Raw genomic sequence first — 18,370 nt, 5'->3', positions numbered from 1 at the left:
TCCGCTTCAAACAATGTCTTTAAATGCTATGCTGACCCAACTTCTTGTCCTTTTTTTCCCTTATGTGTAGTCAGTTATAGTATAGTTCTAGTCTATAGAAAGCTATTTGCGTGAGTATTATGCAGCCATAAGCGTACACATTTAGATAAGTTCTACAGAGACGGCGATATCGACCATCGATGAAGTTATTACACTGAAGAGCTCGATATGTTGGGCATGGCAGAGTAACGATGGCTGACTCATCTTATCTGCAATTTGTATCCGAACTGAAGGACCAAAATGGTTTCGAGTTCTGTTCTGCTCATGGAAAACACTTAAAAAGACCCGGCTCGGGAAAATCCCCAAACTTTGATTCTTCTACTGCATCATTGTTTAATCGTGCTCCACACGAACCGTCGTGATCGGCATCGTGCCGATGGAGAGATCTGCAAGGAAATGTGTTTTTGGTTATTGAGCTGGCAGTAAAAATGGTGCCTCCCTTAAATTCCTACTTTGTTCAGGATTTCAGCAGTTGTGGAGAAAGTATTCAGTGCTTGAGTAAAAGTACTAACATGACAATTAATAAATACTCTGTCACAAGTCGTCCTGCATTGAAAACGTCACTGAAGTAAAAGTATAATCTGGAAGATGTACTTGTAATATTAAAAATACTCAATACAGAGAAAAAAAACCTGTGACTGTTCTATAATATAATCAGATTATTATTATTACTCCTGCATGAATGTAAAAGATGCTTCTTCATTTTCTATCAATCGACTAACTGATGAATAAAGTAATCGTTTCAGCTGTACTTGTATAAACTGAGCTGTTTGATTTGATCATATTTTACGACGGTAAAAGAACATTTCCCTCAATTGTAGTGGAGTAAAACAAAAAAACTCAAGTAAACTACAAGTGCCTCAAATTTGTACTTGAGTAAATATTCTCAGTTCCATTGCTCCACTATTTAGACCTGAAACCGTTGGATATCGTTCTCCTTGGTTCCAGCTTTGTCAGAAGCGTATCGATGTTTACAGAGACTGAAACCAGCGAGCTGAGCTGCAGTCTGTGTTTCCTCGGCGCCTCCTGTTTCCACTGCGGCCCACATTCAATCTGTTCTTGTTCCCAAACGAAATCCTCACAGTCGAGCTGAAAGGACGAGGTTTGGAGGGAAGATGGCTTCGTCTAAAAAGACGCATTATGTCCTCGGGAATGTCCGGCTTTGGCTAAAGCACATCTTTAATGAGCTACCTTTGTTTTTCGTATAAGGAGCAGAATGAAGCTGCCGTCCTTCCTCTTTCCCTCGAGAGCTTTTTACTCGTGTTTTGCATGAGATTTCCATGGCTGACGCACCTCCTTCCTGCCAGCCTGTTCCTGGTTTTATATCCACCTCTGCTGCTCGCTCTCTTGATTACACTTACTTCGTGTCCTAGCTTGATCCGTTATGGTGAACACATTTCAACACTCCTTTTTAATTCCTCTGAGCATTGTAACTGGTCACGATGCACAGTTGGCACAGAGATTTGTCTTTTTATACAGATGTCTCTACCCCTGACTGTCCTCCCCGTCTCCCCTCCTTTTGAACCGTCTCTCTTTTCCTTCCTTTCCAGCCGGAGAACATCATGCTGCTCAACCGCTGGATGCCTCATCCGCGCATCAAGCTCATTGACTTCGGCCTGGCCCACAAGATAGACTTTGGCAACGACTTCAAAAACATTTTTGGAACTCCAGAATTTGTAGGTCAGTACCTCTTTGTGTTTGTGTGTGTCCCTGAAGAATTACGATCCTGTCTTATTTTATAGTTTGGAACAGATTCTGCTCCGCTGAGTCTGCACTATACAAACACTCTTTCCTGGCTTTGATCCCGGGGGCTGTGTATCGTGAGAGCCGAAGCCAAAAGTGCCATCGGGACTTAAGTGAGTGAGACCTGATGATAGACTGGAGATTATCAGTACGGCTCCTTCCTGCCAACACAAACATGCACACTAATAGACACGTTAGCGGCTCGCTCCCATCTCCCCTCACCGACCCCCCTTTTTTGGCCCGGGGCGGCCGCCAACACTCCCGTTCTCCTCCAGCCCGATGCCAGCGCCACCGGCATCATCACTCGGGCCAAAACCAGAGCCCGGTCCCAGTTCAGCAGGATGGCGGCCGTCAAATGGTCTAAATCAAGATCAAGTGGCAGGAAGACGGAATAATAATTCATGGCATGATGATATCATTATTGCCAGTGTCCATTGCAAATAAATGTCCATAAACTTGCCTCAGAATTATCACGTTTTAAGTTTTCTTCAGGATCAAAGTAATCCAGCGATGGTTGTCTGTACATCCACGGGTACATCAAACAGGAACTGCTAATAGCTAATTCCGCATAATTTTAATCGTGCCAATTTGCCCAAATGTAAACAAACCTAGGCCAAAAAAACAACATTGAAAACATGATACCTGTTTACATCCCCAAAGCCCCAAAATGATGGGAACTGCAGTTCAACACTGATGCATGATTGTTATAATTGAAGTGACAGACTCCATTAATATTAACTCGTAACGAGGTGCAGATAACGGGGCTGCATCCTCTCTCCTGCAAAAGTCCCGTTTCGTATCAAAACAGTTATTAAATTGAATTAGAAATGAATTCACTGAATCGTCTTTAACTACGGTATTCACACATCTGAGGACGCGACGAGAGAAAAAAAGAAGAGAAATAATCACAGTTCTAGCAGGTGTGATTAACAAAGTATAAAAATACACAAGGCTCATAAAACAACTCCTCCTAAAGAAACAAAAGAAATCTGAACGTGATAAGGAGCTCAAACAAAACTCATTAAGAAGGCATTGCAAGAAGAAAAGTAAGTAAATGAATTAGTGAGGGAAGAGATAAAGTCAGTGCGTTTGTGTGCTGACCTGAATTGTAATAATCTTCTGTTTTGTGTGTTTTTGCCTCACAGCTCCAGAAGTAGTCAACTACGAACCTCTGGGCCTGGAGGCAGACATGTGGTGAGTAAACAAAGACGAAGAACAGCTGCTGTTCAGTGAGTGCGTCGTGTTTTATACAACGTCGTAATGCGCAGCTAACGCCTCTTTCTCTCTCCTCAGGAGCGTCGGCGTGATAACCTACATCCTGTAAGTATCCGAGTCCTCAGCGGTGACGATGGATGAGCGTGTGCCATGTGACACGCGTATGAATCTCAGCAGCGTTTTTCACAACCGACACCGTCGCGTCTTCTTACGAACCCCGGGGCGTCGCCTCGCATCAGACCGTCAGACAGGATGTGCAAGAGGTCGCTGGCTCTTTGACCTCGCTGCTGTCGAAACCGGCTGGGTCGCTCACTCGGCGGCCACAGTTTGTCATCAATAATGTAGCAGCCTGCAGCGAGGACCGGCCAGCATATTAAAACTGCATTCTGAGTGCACTCCAGTGCGATATTGTTCCAGCAGCTGTTTTCCTTCTTTATTTAAAGAGACATTGTTTTGCTGATCAGGCTTCTTATTGGATATCCAATCTCTGACCGTAGTCACATTCAACTGTACATATTCTCAAGTACTGCACTTTAGTACAATTTTGAGATGCTTGTACTTCAGTGGAGTATTTCTATTTCATGCAACTTTATACTTCTGGTTACTTTGCCAGCTGCAACATTAAACTGACACATGTATGCATCAATAATCATAATATAATATATAATAGGTTCTGAAATGTGCCATTCTGCACAATGATTTTGTAAATTTGGTACATTGAGTATATTTGTAAGTTAATACTTCAAATGTAGTTTTACTCAAATAACTGTACGTTTACTTGAGTAAGAGATCTTCCACCGCTGCCTGGGGTTCGAGCATATTTCAATCCAAAAAGGACGTGTTGGCTCAAGATATAGATTCATAAGGTTTTGTTTTTATTCTATTTCGTGTTATTTTCACCATTTTACACTGAAACAAAATTTTCACCCAGATGTTATACCTCAACACATTCAGAAGTTCTTACGCTTCCTGTTGCAAAAAGACTTTTCACAACTAGTCGCATGACGCAAAGGTTCCTCTTGTGATGTTGACGTCTTTAAAAATGCTTCCTGTAGTTGAAAATAACACTGAGCCGTCCGTCACGTTATCCTGATGATTGGTTTTAGTTTTTTACAGCCTGCTCGAGGCTAATCTACTGTCGCTAACTAATCCTGGACTTTGTCCACAAAGTTTATTCCTCTTTAATCTGTTGTGCAGTTAATGAAGAGGATGTGACTTCAGAAAAGAAGCCCTGATTAGATCAACTCCCCCTCTATCATAAGAAGTCATGCTAAAAGGTTTCCCCTGCATGGCTACTTCACTTCTACTTCAGTTAACCAGTTGATCTTTAAAACAACTTGCCCCTCTACAGCCGATGGCTTTCGTTGAACCAGCGCGTGTTCTTGAAGCAGACATGTCGGCACAGTTTTAATTCAGCAGCGAGAGAGACGCTCGAGCCCTCTGCGACCCACAGGTCAACTGCTGTTGGCTCTGGACGGTGCTGTAGTGTCCTCCTCTCTTTATACCGGGCCACCAGGTTTCCTGAGCTCCCACACACCTTTTACCCTTCAGATAGACACCTACACAAAGCTGAAAACACGAGAGAGTGTGTGCACAGTGCTGCACGTCTGGTGCATTTGCCCACACGAGCACAGACACAGCGAGGCGAACAAAGAGCCAGCAAAGGTAAAGTGTTCTCTCTCTATTACATAAGTAGCTGCAAACATTACATTCCCGCGTTTTATTTTAAAGGAGTAACATGTATTATAAATGATGTACCTCGTCGTCTCTTCGTTGCACGAACACAAATGCACACGCGTACTGTGCACGTACACACACACCATCTTTGTTCATGCTGTCCACCCACACATTTGTCACAGCTCTGCTTGGCATAGCAAGGTAGAAAATAGATTGTTCACTGCTCATTATCACAGCCGAGCAACAGCGAGGTGCACTTACAGTGCTGCTCATCTCCTGTTAAAAGCAGCATGGAGGGGAGCTGGGGATAATTCAATAAAGCATTCAGGCAGATTTTTGGGAGCGTTTCCAAACTCTTAATGGGAGTGTTTTGCGTGACTGATTCGACTGCTGCAAGGTAATGACGGCTGCACAAAAAGCTCCATTAGGGAACTCAAAGTAGTCGCAAATGACACGACTACTACTTCACCTGTCTGCCTTAATGCCCCCTGAAATGCTTTGGGTGAATGTGGTGAATCAGACGGCTTTCTGCTCTGATGGAGCTCTAATTTGTAAGAATGCGATATCTGATATCGGGCCGATGGATCGGTTATCGGTGTCAATGGAGCCCGAGTATTCAGTTCAATTCTATATGTATATATATATATATATATATATGTATATATATTATATCCTGGAATTTGAATTCCTCTTTTGAACAACTCATGCATAAAAGGGTTTACACTTGAGTTGTAATTCCTGTTCATTTTAAAGTGCCTGTGTACTGTAAACTTACATCTATATATCTATTTGTTACATTTACATTATTGGGACTGAAAGAGTCGGATCCCTATGTAATTTGGGTTTGAGGGTCTTTAAGTCCCATGTGGGAAACATTTTGGGGGATAAAATGTTGCCACAGAATCCTGACGAAACACTTTCCTGCTGATTTCACCGCCTGGCCTGAATTACTTGTTTGTTGTGCGCGGCTGCCCGATTTATACAGTCGATAAATTCATTCATACATCTCCGCTCAACTTGAGCTTGACCCCGAGCCCACGTCCATGTCTGTCCCAGCTGCCGTGGTAATTAGCGGCTGGTGCTGACGAGTTCGAGGTTTCGGTGGAGGAGGGATTTGGTTGAACTGCCTGAGACCTCACCTGCTTGATCGCTCAGCCCTGTGTGTGTTGTTGTAGTGTGTGTGTGTTGTAGTGTGTCTTGGTTTGCCCATTAAAACATGCTTTTGTCACATTATCCCATGAAAGTCTCTCCACTCAAACTCCCGGCATTGTATCCGAGGGGCCGTCCCCAGCTGGTGTTTGAATAACACAACAAATACTTCAGTGTGATAGCGAGGCTTGATTAATGAGTCACCATTCGCTGCTACGCGGCTCCGTAATCGCATCAAGGAGCAGTAAGGTCTCCCTTTTGGTTTCGAGGGCCGGAGCTAATCAGCAGAGACTTTATTGTTTGAATGGAAATCCAAAGTTTTCTCTTTGATTACAAGAACCGCTGCTTCAGTTTGGAGCTTTTGAAGTTGTTGAGTTGATTTAAAGCGTGCATTCAAATTCCCTTGGTAAACATTTCTTTGACTGTATTGTCTTCTTTGTGTCTCTTGGCTGAACAACGGTCGGTGTGTCCACTACGCTCTAACCTTGTCTTCCACCTTTGTCCCGTCCGTGCAGCCTGAGCGGTGCGTCTCCCTTCCTGGGCGACAACAAGCAGGAGACTCTGGCCAACGTGTCGGCCGTGGACTACGCGTTCGACGAGGAGTTCTTCAGCAGCACCAGCGTTTTGGCCAAAGACTTCATAGCGCGGCTCCTTGTCAAAGACCCCAAGTATGTATTTCACACCGGGTTGTGATGCGATCACGTTCATACTCTGAAGTGTAGGAACTGCACAGCGTGAGCTGGATGGAACAAAATGGAGTTTATTTTTGTGTCTTTGACTCGTGGGCCTCAGCTAGAAACAGGGATGTGGAATTGAACAGACGTCGACAGGAGGAAGTGGTGTGTGTGTGTGTGTGTGTGTGTGTGTGTGTGTGTGTGTGTGTGTGTGTGTGTGTGTGTGTGTGTGGGCGTGGGCCACACCAGTTCCCCTGATGGTTATATTTGCTCACGATGAACAAAGGGACACTTTCAAACAATGACTTTTAATTGTTAGTTCACAGCAGTTGTAATTAGGGAGGTGAGAGTGAGAGAAGGAAGTGTCTGTACTCTCAACCACAGACCAGTTGGACTGAGAGAGACCAGCTCTGCTTTTATTGTTCATGTTTGTTTTTTAATTTATCTTTTGAAACATCTTCTCCAACTTCAGCACGCTGTCGGTTAAGACAAACGTATCTTATGGGAAGTGGCAGACAAATGAACTGTCCGTATGTTGTCGGATGTCTCGGTACCTTATTTTACTTGTTTAAGAGAAGTGTGAAGAGTTTCTAGAAGGAAATGAAATGTTTTACGTCAGCAAAGGTCAATATATCCCACTATTTAGAATGAGGAGGAGTTAGGGTCAAAACTATTTAATCTTGCATGATTTGAATAAGAACGAAGCATCTGATGGTATTTTAATTTGTGTGAATCATTTTTGTTTGTTTGATCCGGCAGAGATATTTCACTGGTGAGGCGTCAGTAACAAACGATTAAATCATTTTCATTGGTGTTATTTCCTCAAAGAGTCCAAGGTGATGTATTCACACGTCTTGTTTTGTCCGACCACCGGTCCAAAATCCAATGATGAAAACGGAGAAAATCAGCAAATCCTCTAATCTCCGAGCCTGGAACAAGTGAATTATTCACATTTATTTTTTTGCTTGAAACATGAATGATTGATTACCAAAATAGTTTATAGCAAAAGTCGATCGACTGCTCCGTGAATCAACTGTATCTGTATTATATACATTTAAAGCACGGTGACAGAATTCAATGTTGTGGCCGTCGAGTTAAAGTGACAGATGAATGAGGTTGATGGATAATTAGAGGCCAAAACATTGAGACAAATGTTGAGTTGAGTTTCACTGACCGTGCGTTTTTCTGCCAGAGTCTGCTGTGTCGACCCAGTGGCCTCATTGTGATGAATGAAGGCTCTGCGTTCTCTCACACAGCGCTGATGTCGCTCTGAACGCGGCTTAAGGTCACCACAGTTTGTTACTGCTGGGTTTGAGTCACTACTAGAAGAAAGAAACAATGCAAATTGCTTCTATAATTCTGGACTCTTTTATAGCGAGATGTGATATTAGCATCTCACAACTGCATCATAATCATTTCTTCACAGCCGCATGGGAGTGACGCTTTCTTTCTTCCATCTGCACGCAGCTGTGTCTCTGAATATGAACGAGTTGCATTTTCTTCGAGCATTAAAATGCTGCGTCACACCAGAAAGCCCTGAATTTGACTGTTAACTCAACAAACATGTTTCTGTCTCCTTCATTCTTTTTACATTTTTCTGTCTACAGAAAGAGAATGACGATTCAGGACAGCCTCCTGCACCCCTGGATCAAGGTTGGACTGCATTCTTTTTTTTAAATGGCTGATTGATTCTGTACCAAATAATCATTTCCAATAATCTTCTTCCGTCGATGCATTTGCTGCGTTTGTGAAATCAGCCAAAAGACACTCAACAAGCACTGAGCAGAAAGGAGTCGGCCGTCAACATGGAGAAGTTCAAGAAGTTTGCGGCTCGAAGGAAATGGAAAGTAAGTGCTGTTCTTTGTTTTCTACACGCCCCAAATCTCGAGCTTCAGGAAAGACACAACCTTGAGATGTAGCGCCCAGTGCTGCTCCAGCGGTCGCCTCCCTGTCTGTTTGGGTTCATCACGGCTGACCCGGCGTTGCGATGACATGCCGGTTGATCTGTGGTGGTTGGGCGGGGCAGTCATGTCTTCATGCTCCAGTCTGGCACTCTGGAAGCTTCTGGCTTTTCAGTGACCTCGATTTGACTTTGAGTTTATTTATGTCCTCGTAAAAAACTGAAACGTCAATAGAATATGTTGAAGTGACATTTAAAAAGTGCCAGGTTTAGAATAGATCTCTCACCATACTTTAAAAAAAAGTTTAATTCAGAGAGCGAATATTAAATCCAGATGTAATAAAATCTGCACACGTCGATATATTTGCTGGTTTGAATCCATTTGTTTGAAGGAACAAGAACTGATTAGAAGTAGTTTTAAAAAAGGCAAAATGCCAACAAATATCGGTTGACTGAGATTATTTAAAAGCATGTTGTGAATCTTTCTTCAATATATTTTGACTTTTGGACTTCGGGGTGAATGGAAAATTCAGAATAAATAGACATGCGTACATTCACATTTAGAATTTTTTTACAGCCCTAGAAAGAAGTTTGGTTTTAGTCCAGAAGCCATTTGACGGTCAGCTTAGCGTGTGCATAGGTCGATAAACGCTCGAATGATAATAATATGGTGCCTTCGTGGTGTTTGGATGTCGTTGGCCAGTTGCAGATCGGTCACCTAACAGTAGGAAGGACGACGGGTTATCAAAGAGTGAAAAACAATGAGTAAAGAAACTGAACTGAATTCAAACGGAGCAGAAAATTGCTTCGTGCCGACACCTGCCCGTTCCCTTCATGGTCCCCTGAACACGACTTGACATTCACTCGTTCTAGTTCTCCTCGCTCATCAACCGATATTCTTCTTCTCTCTTCCAGCAATCCGTCCGACTAATCTCCCTCTGCAACCGCCTGTCCCGCTCCTTCCTGTCCAGAAGCAACATAAGCGTGGCACGCAGTGACGACACGTTGGTAAGACCATGAGACCCGCGTTGTGCTTCTAACGGTACAAAGTGACATGAAAGCACAGGACGGGCAGCGGAGATCTGGATCCAGAGTCATGAAGTTGATTTGGGTTTGCAGCTATTAACACCTCCGAGGCTTTAAATTGCACTTGAGTAAAAAAAAATCCACATCAAGAGACCCATTAATTTTATCTCCGCAGTCCTATCTTTAATACAAACCAAATAGACCTAATTAACAGGAGACGAGCAGCTTCATGAGTTTCTGATTGCTTTTAGTGAAGTGCATTTTCTCGTTCGGACCCCGAGCTCTCAGGTACAGCGCTGGTATTTCTAACTCGCCCTCTGAGGGTCTTGAGCTCCTGCGTGTAATTGATCTGTTCCTCGTTTCCCACCAGCGCCACAGGTCAGGTGTTTGTAGAATTGTTGGAATTTCAGTGTGTGCGTGCAACCGTAAAGCCAGTGTGAGGAGGAAACTCGTTTAGTACACGACCCAGTTTGTTTGAGTTTGTCGTAGTAATACACACAGAGTAAGAATCCCTATATGTGTGTCTATACGAGAGATGTAAACACTGCAGCCTCGGTGAGAGGTTCAATCATTTACCAGCAGGCCAAGGCCGGGCCTGTTTCCTCATCAGACGAGTACGCAGCAACTTCCTGGTGTCTCAGGTGAGCTGGCAGGTAGAGCTGAGCGCCCCCTGTAGTCCACAGTAGAAGCCTTCTCATAGATCTTTGTTGTTTCTTTATTGGCTGAGCAGCAGGACTCCGCTTTTTTATCGCAAATCAAGATCAGAGATTTGTTGATATTGTTCTTCAGATGTGGCTGACATTAAGGCAAAATGAGAAGCGAGTAGAAACCATTTTGTTCTTGATCAATGACTGAGATGACCAGTTATCACACTTTTCTGTCAATCAACGAATGAGTTATTGAGCTAGAAAAGAACTTGCAGAGTAATGGACGACTCACCGTTAAGAATACACTTTTGTAGAGTTAGCCTGCCATGGTAACAAGCACAGGAGGTTTAGTCACCTGAACAAATAGCCTCATGAAGGACAGATGAGCGTTACTCATGTCTTCTCAGCCTCTCTGACAATTGCTGCTTAACGTTTTTGTCATTAGACCAAATCTTTATTTTCCGGACGCAAACCCCCTTCGTCCATTGAATGTGGAGTCTGTTTTGTCATGAAATTTCATGGAAAATTATCATTTCTTTAAGCTGAGAATGAACTACTAGTCTATCCATCAGAGCTCCCCAAATAAATTGCCATCTGAAAGGGAAAGAATATTAGTTATTATTAGTTTTTATTATATTCTTCTTCTATGATAAATTTGTCCTAATTTCTAAGCGTGTAAGAGATCATTTCGTAGAAGAGTTATAGCGATAGGAACTTATGAGTGGATGGTGCTTCCCTGTCTGTCATAGCAGCTAGATCCTCACTACACTTGTCCTCGAAAATGAAGTCCTGAAAACAGTGGGAACCGTTATTACACATGAGAAAAGGTCGATTGGTTAAACCTCTCCATCCTGTGTCGTGAATTACAATTTGTAGAAGCTAAAGAAATCCACAACGGACTTCGTTGACGGCGAATCCCTAGCAGGCGGTTTGCTGCTCGTACATGTGTGTGTTGTTTGCAGCTCCTCTGAGGTGGTTTCCTCGTGGCTCCCCCAGCAGGGAGGTTCTGTTGAGGAATGTGGCTGGAGTGTCACGCTTGGCAGGACAAACGCCACACCAGCCTCTCCTCCTCCTCCTCCTCCTCCTCACCTCCCTGCCGTTCTCGTCCTCGTCTCTTTGTGCAGCAGAGCGTCACAGCTGATTTCTGTGCCGTCCGGCTGAAGGTCTTCGGGTCACATGTCACGGACAGAACATTTAAAAAAAGATAGATTTTGTACTTGAAGTTCAGGTGCAAGAAAAAGAAGAAGAAAAGCCTGTTTGTTTCTGTGTGTTCTCATGCATGAGGAAACAGATGAAAGAGAGGGAGCATGTGATGGAAAGAATTCTCTGGATTAATGTTCACAGGATTAGATCGTCATCCTGTGAAGAGTTGAGGAGTAATCTATCTTTCCCACCCGTCTAGGATGAGGAAGACTCCTTTGTGATGAAGGCCATCATCCACGCCATCAACGACGACAACGTGCCCGGTCTGCAGCATCTGCTCGGCTCCTTGAGCAGTTACGACATCAACCAGCCCAACAAGGTGGCCAGCGCAGACATCGTGCACATGAATAGTATTGAACATGTTGATGTTTGTTCATCAGCATTTATTATTTGTGAGATGTGTGAAATGTCTCCTGATCCATTTTTCTGATAAATTCAAAACCCCAAACTAGAATATAGGTCCTCGTGATCTGAAGGAATATAAAGGTATTCAGTGCAGTCCACTTTCCCACAAACGCAGACGTCAGCTCAGCTCAGTGTCTTCAGGGTCTTTTTAACCATTTGTCAGCTTGTCCTCATGTTCCACCCTGAAGCTAATGTGACGCACTCGTTTAGGGACTGAATGGAAGCTCCACATCACAAGGTCGAGATTGTGCAAGTCTGTGCTCCATTTTAGGATGAACGTTGAGGGATGAAGAGATGTTTGTTTGATTTTTGTTCGTTTTAAAGCTACAACTATTGTCCCCAAGATGAGCAGAACAAAAGAAAACTCCAGACGGAGCTTTAAATATTTAAACTCTTATGATTTCATACTACTTGCATGAAGGAAAGTCATAAACTTTCACAGTCTCCGGATCAACGTTTGTCACCTGAGCCAGTTCTGTTTGAACAACATTTCCTAAGATGTAAGGAAGCGTTCATTAAGTTCAATCACTGCGTGAGGAACAGAGAAACGGAGACAGATGTCCAGTTCTTGAGGAAAAGTCTCTCGGGTATGATCGCCCCGAACAGAAGCAGATTCCTGCACATTAACGGGCAACAAGTCAGCTTCTGAGCGGACAGAAAGAAATCATTTTTCATTTGTCCTCGTGCATCTCTCGCATGAATAACAAAAATAGATTTTATTTGAATATATGAACAGAAATAAAGGAATGAAGTGCAGAGAAGAGATGTTTAGGTTCATATCCAGACTTATCTCTCATTTTCTGTTTGCTGTTTCGTTGGAGGAGATTAGTTTGACGTCTGTTGACGGCTGATAGGCGATGGGGGGGGAAACATGAAGTCATTAAACTCAGTGAAGTGTAGAGGAGGAGAGGACAGAGTGAGGTAATGGCAACACGAGGAGGAGGAGATGTTTCAAGTTCAGGGACTTGTTCAGAAAAGGTCATCTCCATTTTCTTCCATCCTCTTTCCTCCTTTTCTTTTACTGCTTATGTTTCCATCACCATGCAGTCAGTCAAACACACCGTAGACGTCAATACTGGCTAAGTCCTCTCGTCTGTCGGTCCAAATGTGTTTCCTTAAAAGTTTGTGAGAACCTATAGAAGAGAATCAACCTTTTTTCTTGTATTCTTAAGGTATAATTAGTCTGCTTGAGGCATTCAGCTCCACTTTCAAGACACAAACTCACAGGTGGTCACTGAAAACTAAGAACTCCGTTGTGTGCGCACGTTGCAGCATGGGACTCCTCCCCTGCTGATTGCTGGCGGCTGTGGCAACATCCAGATCATCGAGGTGCTGATGAGGAAAGGTGCCGAGATCCAGGCCCACGACAAGGTAAGGCCTCGTCTGTTTGGTCCAATCAGATCAGAGCGCCTCTGACAGCCGGCTGTGGAGCTTAATAGACGCAAATTAAAGGCGTCGGAGCAGAAGAATGTGACAGATTTACACTATAAATACATGAACTCATTGCACTCGGCTGCACAAAGTACTGTAGAGACGAGCGTATGCTGAACCCACATGTTTGGAATGGATATAGATAGATCCAATTAACAGTATCCATCTGTACCAACAGAACAGATTCACAAGATGTAAACTACAACAGCATGAAAAACTATTTGCATGAACGAGACACACTAACTTGAACATTACTGTCACAGTCGTGAGCACACAAGGCCCAATTTTTAAGTGATTTGTAATTATGAAATAACAAAATTAGTCATTGTAGTTGTGGTACGGACTGGAAGTAGGGCTTCAAAGAACGATTATTCTCTCAAGTGCAGCTCTAAAAGAAGAACACTTTAACCGGGAAGGCAGGACGCCAGCACATCCTCACAACCGCTCAACCATTTAGTCAAGGCTGTGTTCATATCATCTGGCTGCAGACACATTCCCGGAGAGCTTGATTTTCTCACAAAGGTCAGGGATAAATCCTGGAATTTCCTCCTCTCTTCTTGAACCTTCTAGAGTGGAGCTAACGCTATCTACTACGCAGCGAGACACGGCCATGTCGAGACCCTGAAATTCCTCCATGAAAACAAATGCCCTCTGGATGTCCAAGATAAGGTGAACCCCCCCCCCCCACACACACACACACACACACTCCCTACTACTCGCCACACTGCGTTATCCATCAGCAATTACTCACGCACTCCTACCCATCAAATCTCCCGAGAAGCATTACTTTCATTTTGTGAAATGCCCAGATACACACACACACACACACACACACACACACTCACCACAGTGAGCACCTGGGGAGCAAAAACCAGTTACTCTGGCATTTTATCAGCTTATTTGCAGTTGCTATAGAAACGGGTCTTGCTGAGGTGTGCGTACGTGCGTGTGTGTGCGCGTGCGCAGCCTCGATCACAGAGGCAGACGAAATCCCAAAAGCGTTTGTTTTTCCAATCTCTTCAATCATTTGTACCGCCGGTGGAGTCCTCTTCTGTCTGCGAGCATCATTAAAGTTTCATCTCACTTTATTACTCGATAACTTTTAAATCACAAACGGAAGTGTGTGTGTGTGTGTGTGTGTGCGACCAACTCATCCTCGTATGAGAAAGGCCTTTTTAACAAGGTGAATCTTTTCTTTCCTTTCTAGTTCTCCTAATTAAATATACCTGTAAAGTTAGTTTTTTATCCCCCAGCTTAGATCCATTAGATGCTATTTTAGGCGAACGCGGCGTCCTGGGTGTCGTTTCACATAAGCAGCTCCTCTGCTAACGAGCTTCCTCTCTAACTGGCAGCCATAAGGTTCAAGCTGACGGATCGATTTTGATGGAGTCTTGTTTGTGTGGAGGTTTTTTTTAGGAAAGCGGCCGACTCAGCGGAAGTGGCACGACGAACAGGAGAATCATCGCGTCCCTGGATGTCACTGCCACAAATTTATTTATAGAGCGCTTTTCACAGACATGACATCACAAAGTACTTAACAGCATACATTTATAAACATAACATAACATACACAGACTAAAATATAATAAAAATTAATATATATATATATATATATATATATATATATATATATAAAAAAGGCCGCAGCAAGATGACGTAATTGTGTCGCTGTGCTATTGGAAAGAAGAGACCAGCTGATCAGAACAGCTGATATCACGGTTGACAGCGAGGAAGTTATGAGAATGGCAGATGGTATGCGGAATAAACTGCAGGCCTAAGCATTCAGAAGTTAGAGGTAGAGCCAGAGGTTCATTTCAAGTTGTGGTTTGCATCCATCTCACTGTACATTTGACCTGCTGATGATTTGTTGTTAATCCTCTGTTGCGTCCTCCAGTCTGGGGAGACTGCTCTTCACGTGGCGGCCCGCTACGGCAACGTGGATGTGGTGAGCTACCTGTGCAGCATCCGAGCCAACCCAGACCTGTCTGACAGGGTAAGCGCACCGTCACACGTTACACGCGGCGCAGGATAACCTAGTGTTGATACTTATTCTTTTGCATTCTACGTTTCCATCTGCCAGGAGCAGGAGACCCCGCTGCACTGCGCTGCGTGGCACGGCTACTCACCAGTGGCCCGAGCGCTCTGCCAGGCGGGATGCCACGCGGACGCAAAGAACCGCGAGGGGGAGAGTCCGCTGCTGACGGCGTCCGCTCGGGGCTTTGTGGACATCGTGGAGTGCCTGGTGGGGCACGGGGCCGACGTGGAGGCGACTGACAAGGTGATTCTTGATCTGGATTATTTATGTTCGTGTCTCACTCCACCACAACTTCAACAACAATGCAAAGACATGAACACAGTTTTATTGTAGATTTTCTCTGAGAAAGAGAGATTCGTTGACCACATCTGAACACAAATGTGTTTAGAACCGCCGACATTCAATCATGTGACACTGGAGGCTTTACATCGTGTGTGTGTCTCTCTCTCTCTCTCTCTCTCTCTGTCTCTCTCTCGCTCTCTCGCTCTCTCCCCCCCTCCCCCCCCCTCCAGGACGGCCACACGGCGCTGCACCTGGCCGTGCGGAGGTGTCAGGTCGATGTGGTCCGCTGCCTCCTCAGGCACCGCTGCCACATGGACCAGCAGGATCGCCATGGCAACACGCCGCTGCACATCGCCTGCAAGGACGGAAACCTCCCCGTCGTCACGGCGATCTGCAGCGCCAAGGCCGGCCTCGACGTCCCAAACAAGGTGAGCACGAACCACTTCAGTGGCAATCTCTACGACCACTCACTGAGCTTCGGGGAGTAATTTGGGGTTTTAGAGTCGTGTCGAGGACACTGACTCGTGGACAGTAGAAGGCCCTTTCCTCTCAGACTTGCCCTGACCTCAACCACATCCAACACCTCTGGGATGAACTGGAACGAGCCAGAACGTATCGCCCAAAATCAGTGTTGGACCTCACAACGCGCTCTCTACTCAATGGGAGTAAATCTCCTGCAGCCAGCTTCCAACATCTGGTGGGAAGCCCTTCCAAAAGACCAGTGGTTGCTATAGCTGCAGGGTTCATGCCTGTGGTGTGGAGATGAGATGCTGTAACATACTTTTGACTGTGTAGTGTTGGCTAAACTAGATCACAGGCCAAGTAGAGGGATAAATAAACAGAGAGCGAACATATTAAAGGGATTTCTGTCAGTATAAATACATGCAGCCTGAGGATTGCTTGTTGCGGTCGTTGCTGAGGGTTTTAACAGCTGTGAGCATTTTATTTTGGTCTGTATTCTGATATCTGCTAACTAAGCAGCTTTTTTTTCCTGTTTTGGTGAACTGGTCCTTTAAGGGCACTCTCGCATAACTGGTTTATATCTGACTGAAGATCCCATCATGCTTTGTCTCTCTGCCAAGCACGACTTCCCACACATGTTTCTGCCTTTTTTCCCCACTTTCTATTTTCGCGCCATCCATTTTAATGCATTCTGCGATGGGATTGCTCTTCTCATCTGTTTCCCGTGTACGGAGACGTTTTTTCTCCCCCGGAATAGTTCAGGGAAAGTGATGTGCATCGGGAGCAGACGGCGCTGGCGGAGATGTTTTGAGTTATTCATTATTTTCACTGTTATCTAAAGCAGCATGTCACACGTTGCTGAGTCGATGCCGGGGTTTGTCTTCGCTGTCAGCTGCAGACACTGGGGAGGAGAAGGAGAAGGGTGGGATTTAAAATGTCTCCTGTTCTGTTTACAGCAGAATGAAACGGGATGAATGCCTTCTCGTTTTCTCAAGTTGTGACAAAAGGGAATTGATCGGAACGTTGCTTTCCAAACAAGTGTGTCGTGGGTGTCGATGTTTTCCAACGCTTTTCTTTTGACTTCTGGCACAGAGAACTTTCATCGGAGTCTCAGTATTTGGGGTGTGGTGAGAAGTACTTGTACATCATATTTGTGTCACACAATGGTCAACTCATGTTCACCTCCTAATTGTGTTGTAATGAGGGAGCGGCCATTTTCTCTACATTAATTCCTTGTACATCCACTTGCATCCTCATAAATTAATACATCTTAGAATGAGTCTGAGTGAGTCTGTGAGGGCCGTCACCAGGGAACAAGAACAAGTCATTATCATGACTCTGGACTATTGATCAGCTGCTTAAGTAATACATTTATAAATGGTATTTCAATGAGGATTTTCTGCAGGAATAACGTATGTAAAGGGGGCGGCTGTTCCACTGATGGATGGCACAATAGATGGCCTCTTCTATCACCATGTTTAGAATATGATCTGACTATAAACTGTAGCGTCGCTCTCAAACACCGGTAACAGTTTGTGATTGCTCTCAATGTTCATTTACGACCCACATCGGAGCCTAAACATTGTTTCTCTGGTTTGGTGGAGCAGACATTCTCCTCCCAGCCGTGTCTCGTGCTGCAGGATGTTGTTACTTTCCACTCGATATAAAAAGACACAAGACATTCTGCCGAGTCATCTCTGTGTCCTGGCTTTGCAGTTTTTATACATGACAAGGCTGTCGTATGTTTGTCTCTTCATCCAGCACGGCAAGACTCCCCTCCACCTGGCTGCCAACAACGGGAGCCTCGAGGTGGTCCGCCATCTCTGCCTGGCCGGAGCCAACATCGACGCCGTCGCCAACGTAAGTCACCGCGCGGCTTCCTTCTTTCCGCCGCTTCCCTTCACGTTACAGCGACAGCCGCTAAACATCTGTATCATTCAGCCGCTAAACAGCTGTATCATTCAGCCGCTAAACATCTGTCTCATTCAGCCGCTAAACATCTGTCTCATTCAGCCGCTAAACATCTGTCTCATTCAGCCGCTAAACGTCTGTCTCATTCAGCCGCTAAACGTCTGTCTCATTCAGCCGCTAAACGTCTGTCTCATTCAGCCGCTAAACGTCTGTCTCATTCAGCCGCTAAACTTCTGTCTCATTCAGCCGCTAAACGTCTGTCTCATTCAGCCGCTAAACGTCTGTCTCGTTCAGCCGCTAAACGTCTGTCTCGTTCAGCCGCTAAACGTCTGTCTCGTTCAGCCGCTAAACATCTGTCTCATTCAGCCGCTAAACGTCTGTCTCGTTCAGCCGCTAAACGTCTGTCTCATTCAGCCGCTAAACGTCTGTCTCATTCAGCCGCTAAACGTCTGTCTCATTCAGCCGCTAAACTTCTGTCTCATTCAGCCGCTAAACGTCTGTCTCATTCAGCCGCTAAACGTCTGTCTCGTTCAGCCGCTAAACGTCTGTCTCGTTCAGCCGCTAAACGTCT

At 44.7% G+C, this 18,370-nt stretch overlaps 1 protein-coding gene across 3 annotated transcripts in view; it reads left to right on the top strand.

The window, feature by feature from the left end:
- The window catches only part of dapk1 (death-associated protein kinase 1), a 65,564-nt gene that overhangs the window by 30,312 nt on the left and 16,882 nt on the right, over nt 1-18,370 (top strand). For all 3 annotated transcript variants that reach the window (XM_079270500.1, XM_079270501.1, XM_079270499.1), the window contains exons 5-18: nt 1,590-1,719; nt 2,928-2,976; nt 3,076-3,102; nt 6,339-6,491; nt 8,105-8,150; nt 8,255-8,344; nt 9,313-9,405; nt 11,473-11,592; nt 12,951-13,049; nt 13,680-13,778; nt 15,004-15,102; nt 15,190-15,387; nt 15,657-15,854; nt 17,650-17,748. In XM_079270500.1, coding sequence (XP_079126626.1) covers nt 1,590-1,719; nt 2,928-2,976; nt 3,076-3,102; nt 6,339-6,491; nt 8,105-8,150; nt 8,255-8,344; nt 9,313-9,405; nt 11,473-11,592; nt 12,951-13,049; nt 13,680-13,778; nt 15,004-15,102; nt 15,190-15,387; nt 15,657-15,854; nt 17,650-17,748 — 1,500 coding nt within the window. The remainder of the gene's footprint in view (nt 1-1,589; nt 1,720-2,927; nt 2,977-3,075; nt 3,103-6,338; nt 6,492-8,104; nt 8,151-8,254; nt 8,345-9,312; nt 9,406-11,472; nt 11,593-12,950; nt 13,050-13,679; nt 13,779-15,003; nt 15,103-15,189; nt 15,388-15,656; nt 15,855-17,649; nt 17,749-18,370) is intronic.

The sequence above is a fragment of the Melanostigma gelatinosum genome (assembly GCF_949748355.1).
Source record: "Melanostigma gelatinosum genome assembly, chromosome: 6".
NCBI lineage: Eukaryota > Metazoa > Chordata > Actinopteri > Perciformes > Zoarcidae > Melanostigma > Melanostigma gelatinosum.
The sequence above is the reverse complement of the archived record's forward strand: the minus strand, read 5'-3'. Positions and strand labels throughout refer to the sequence as shown.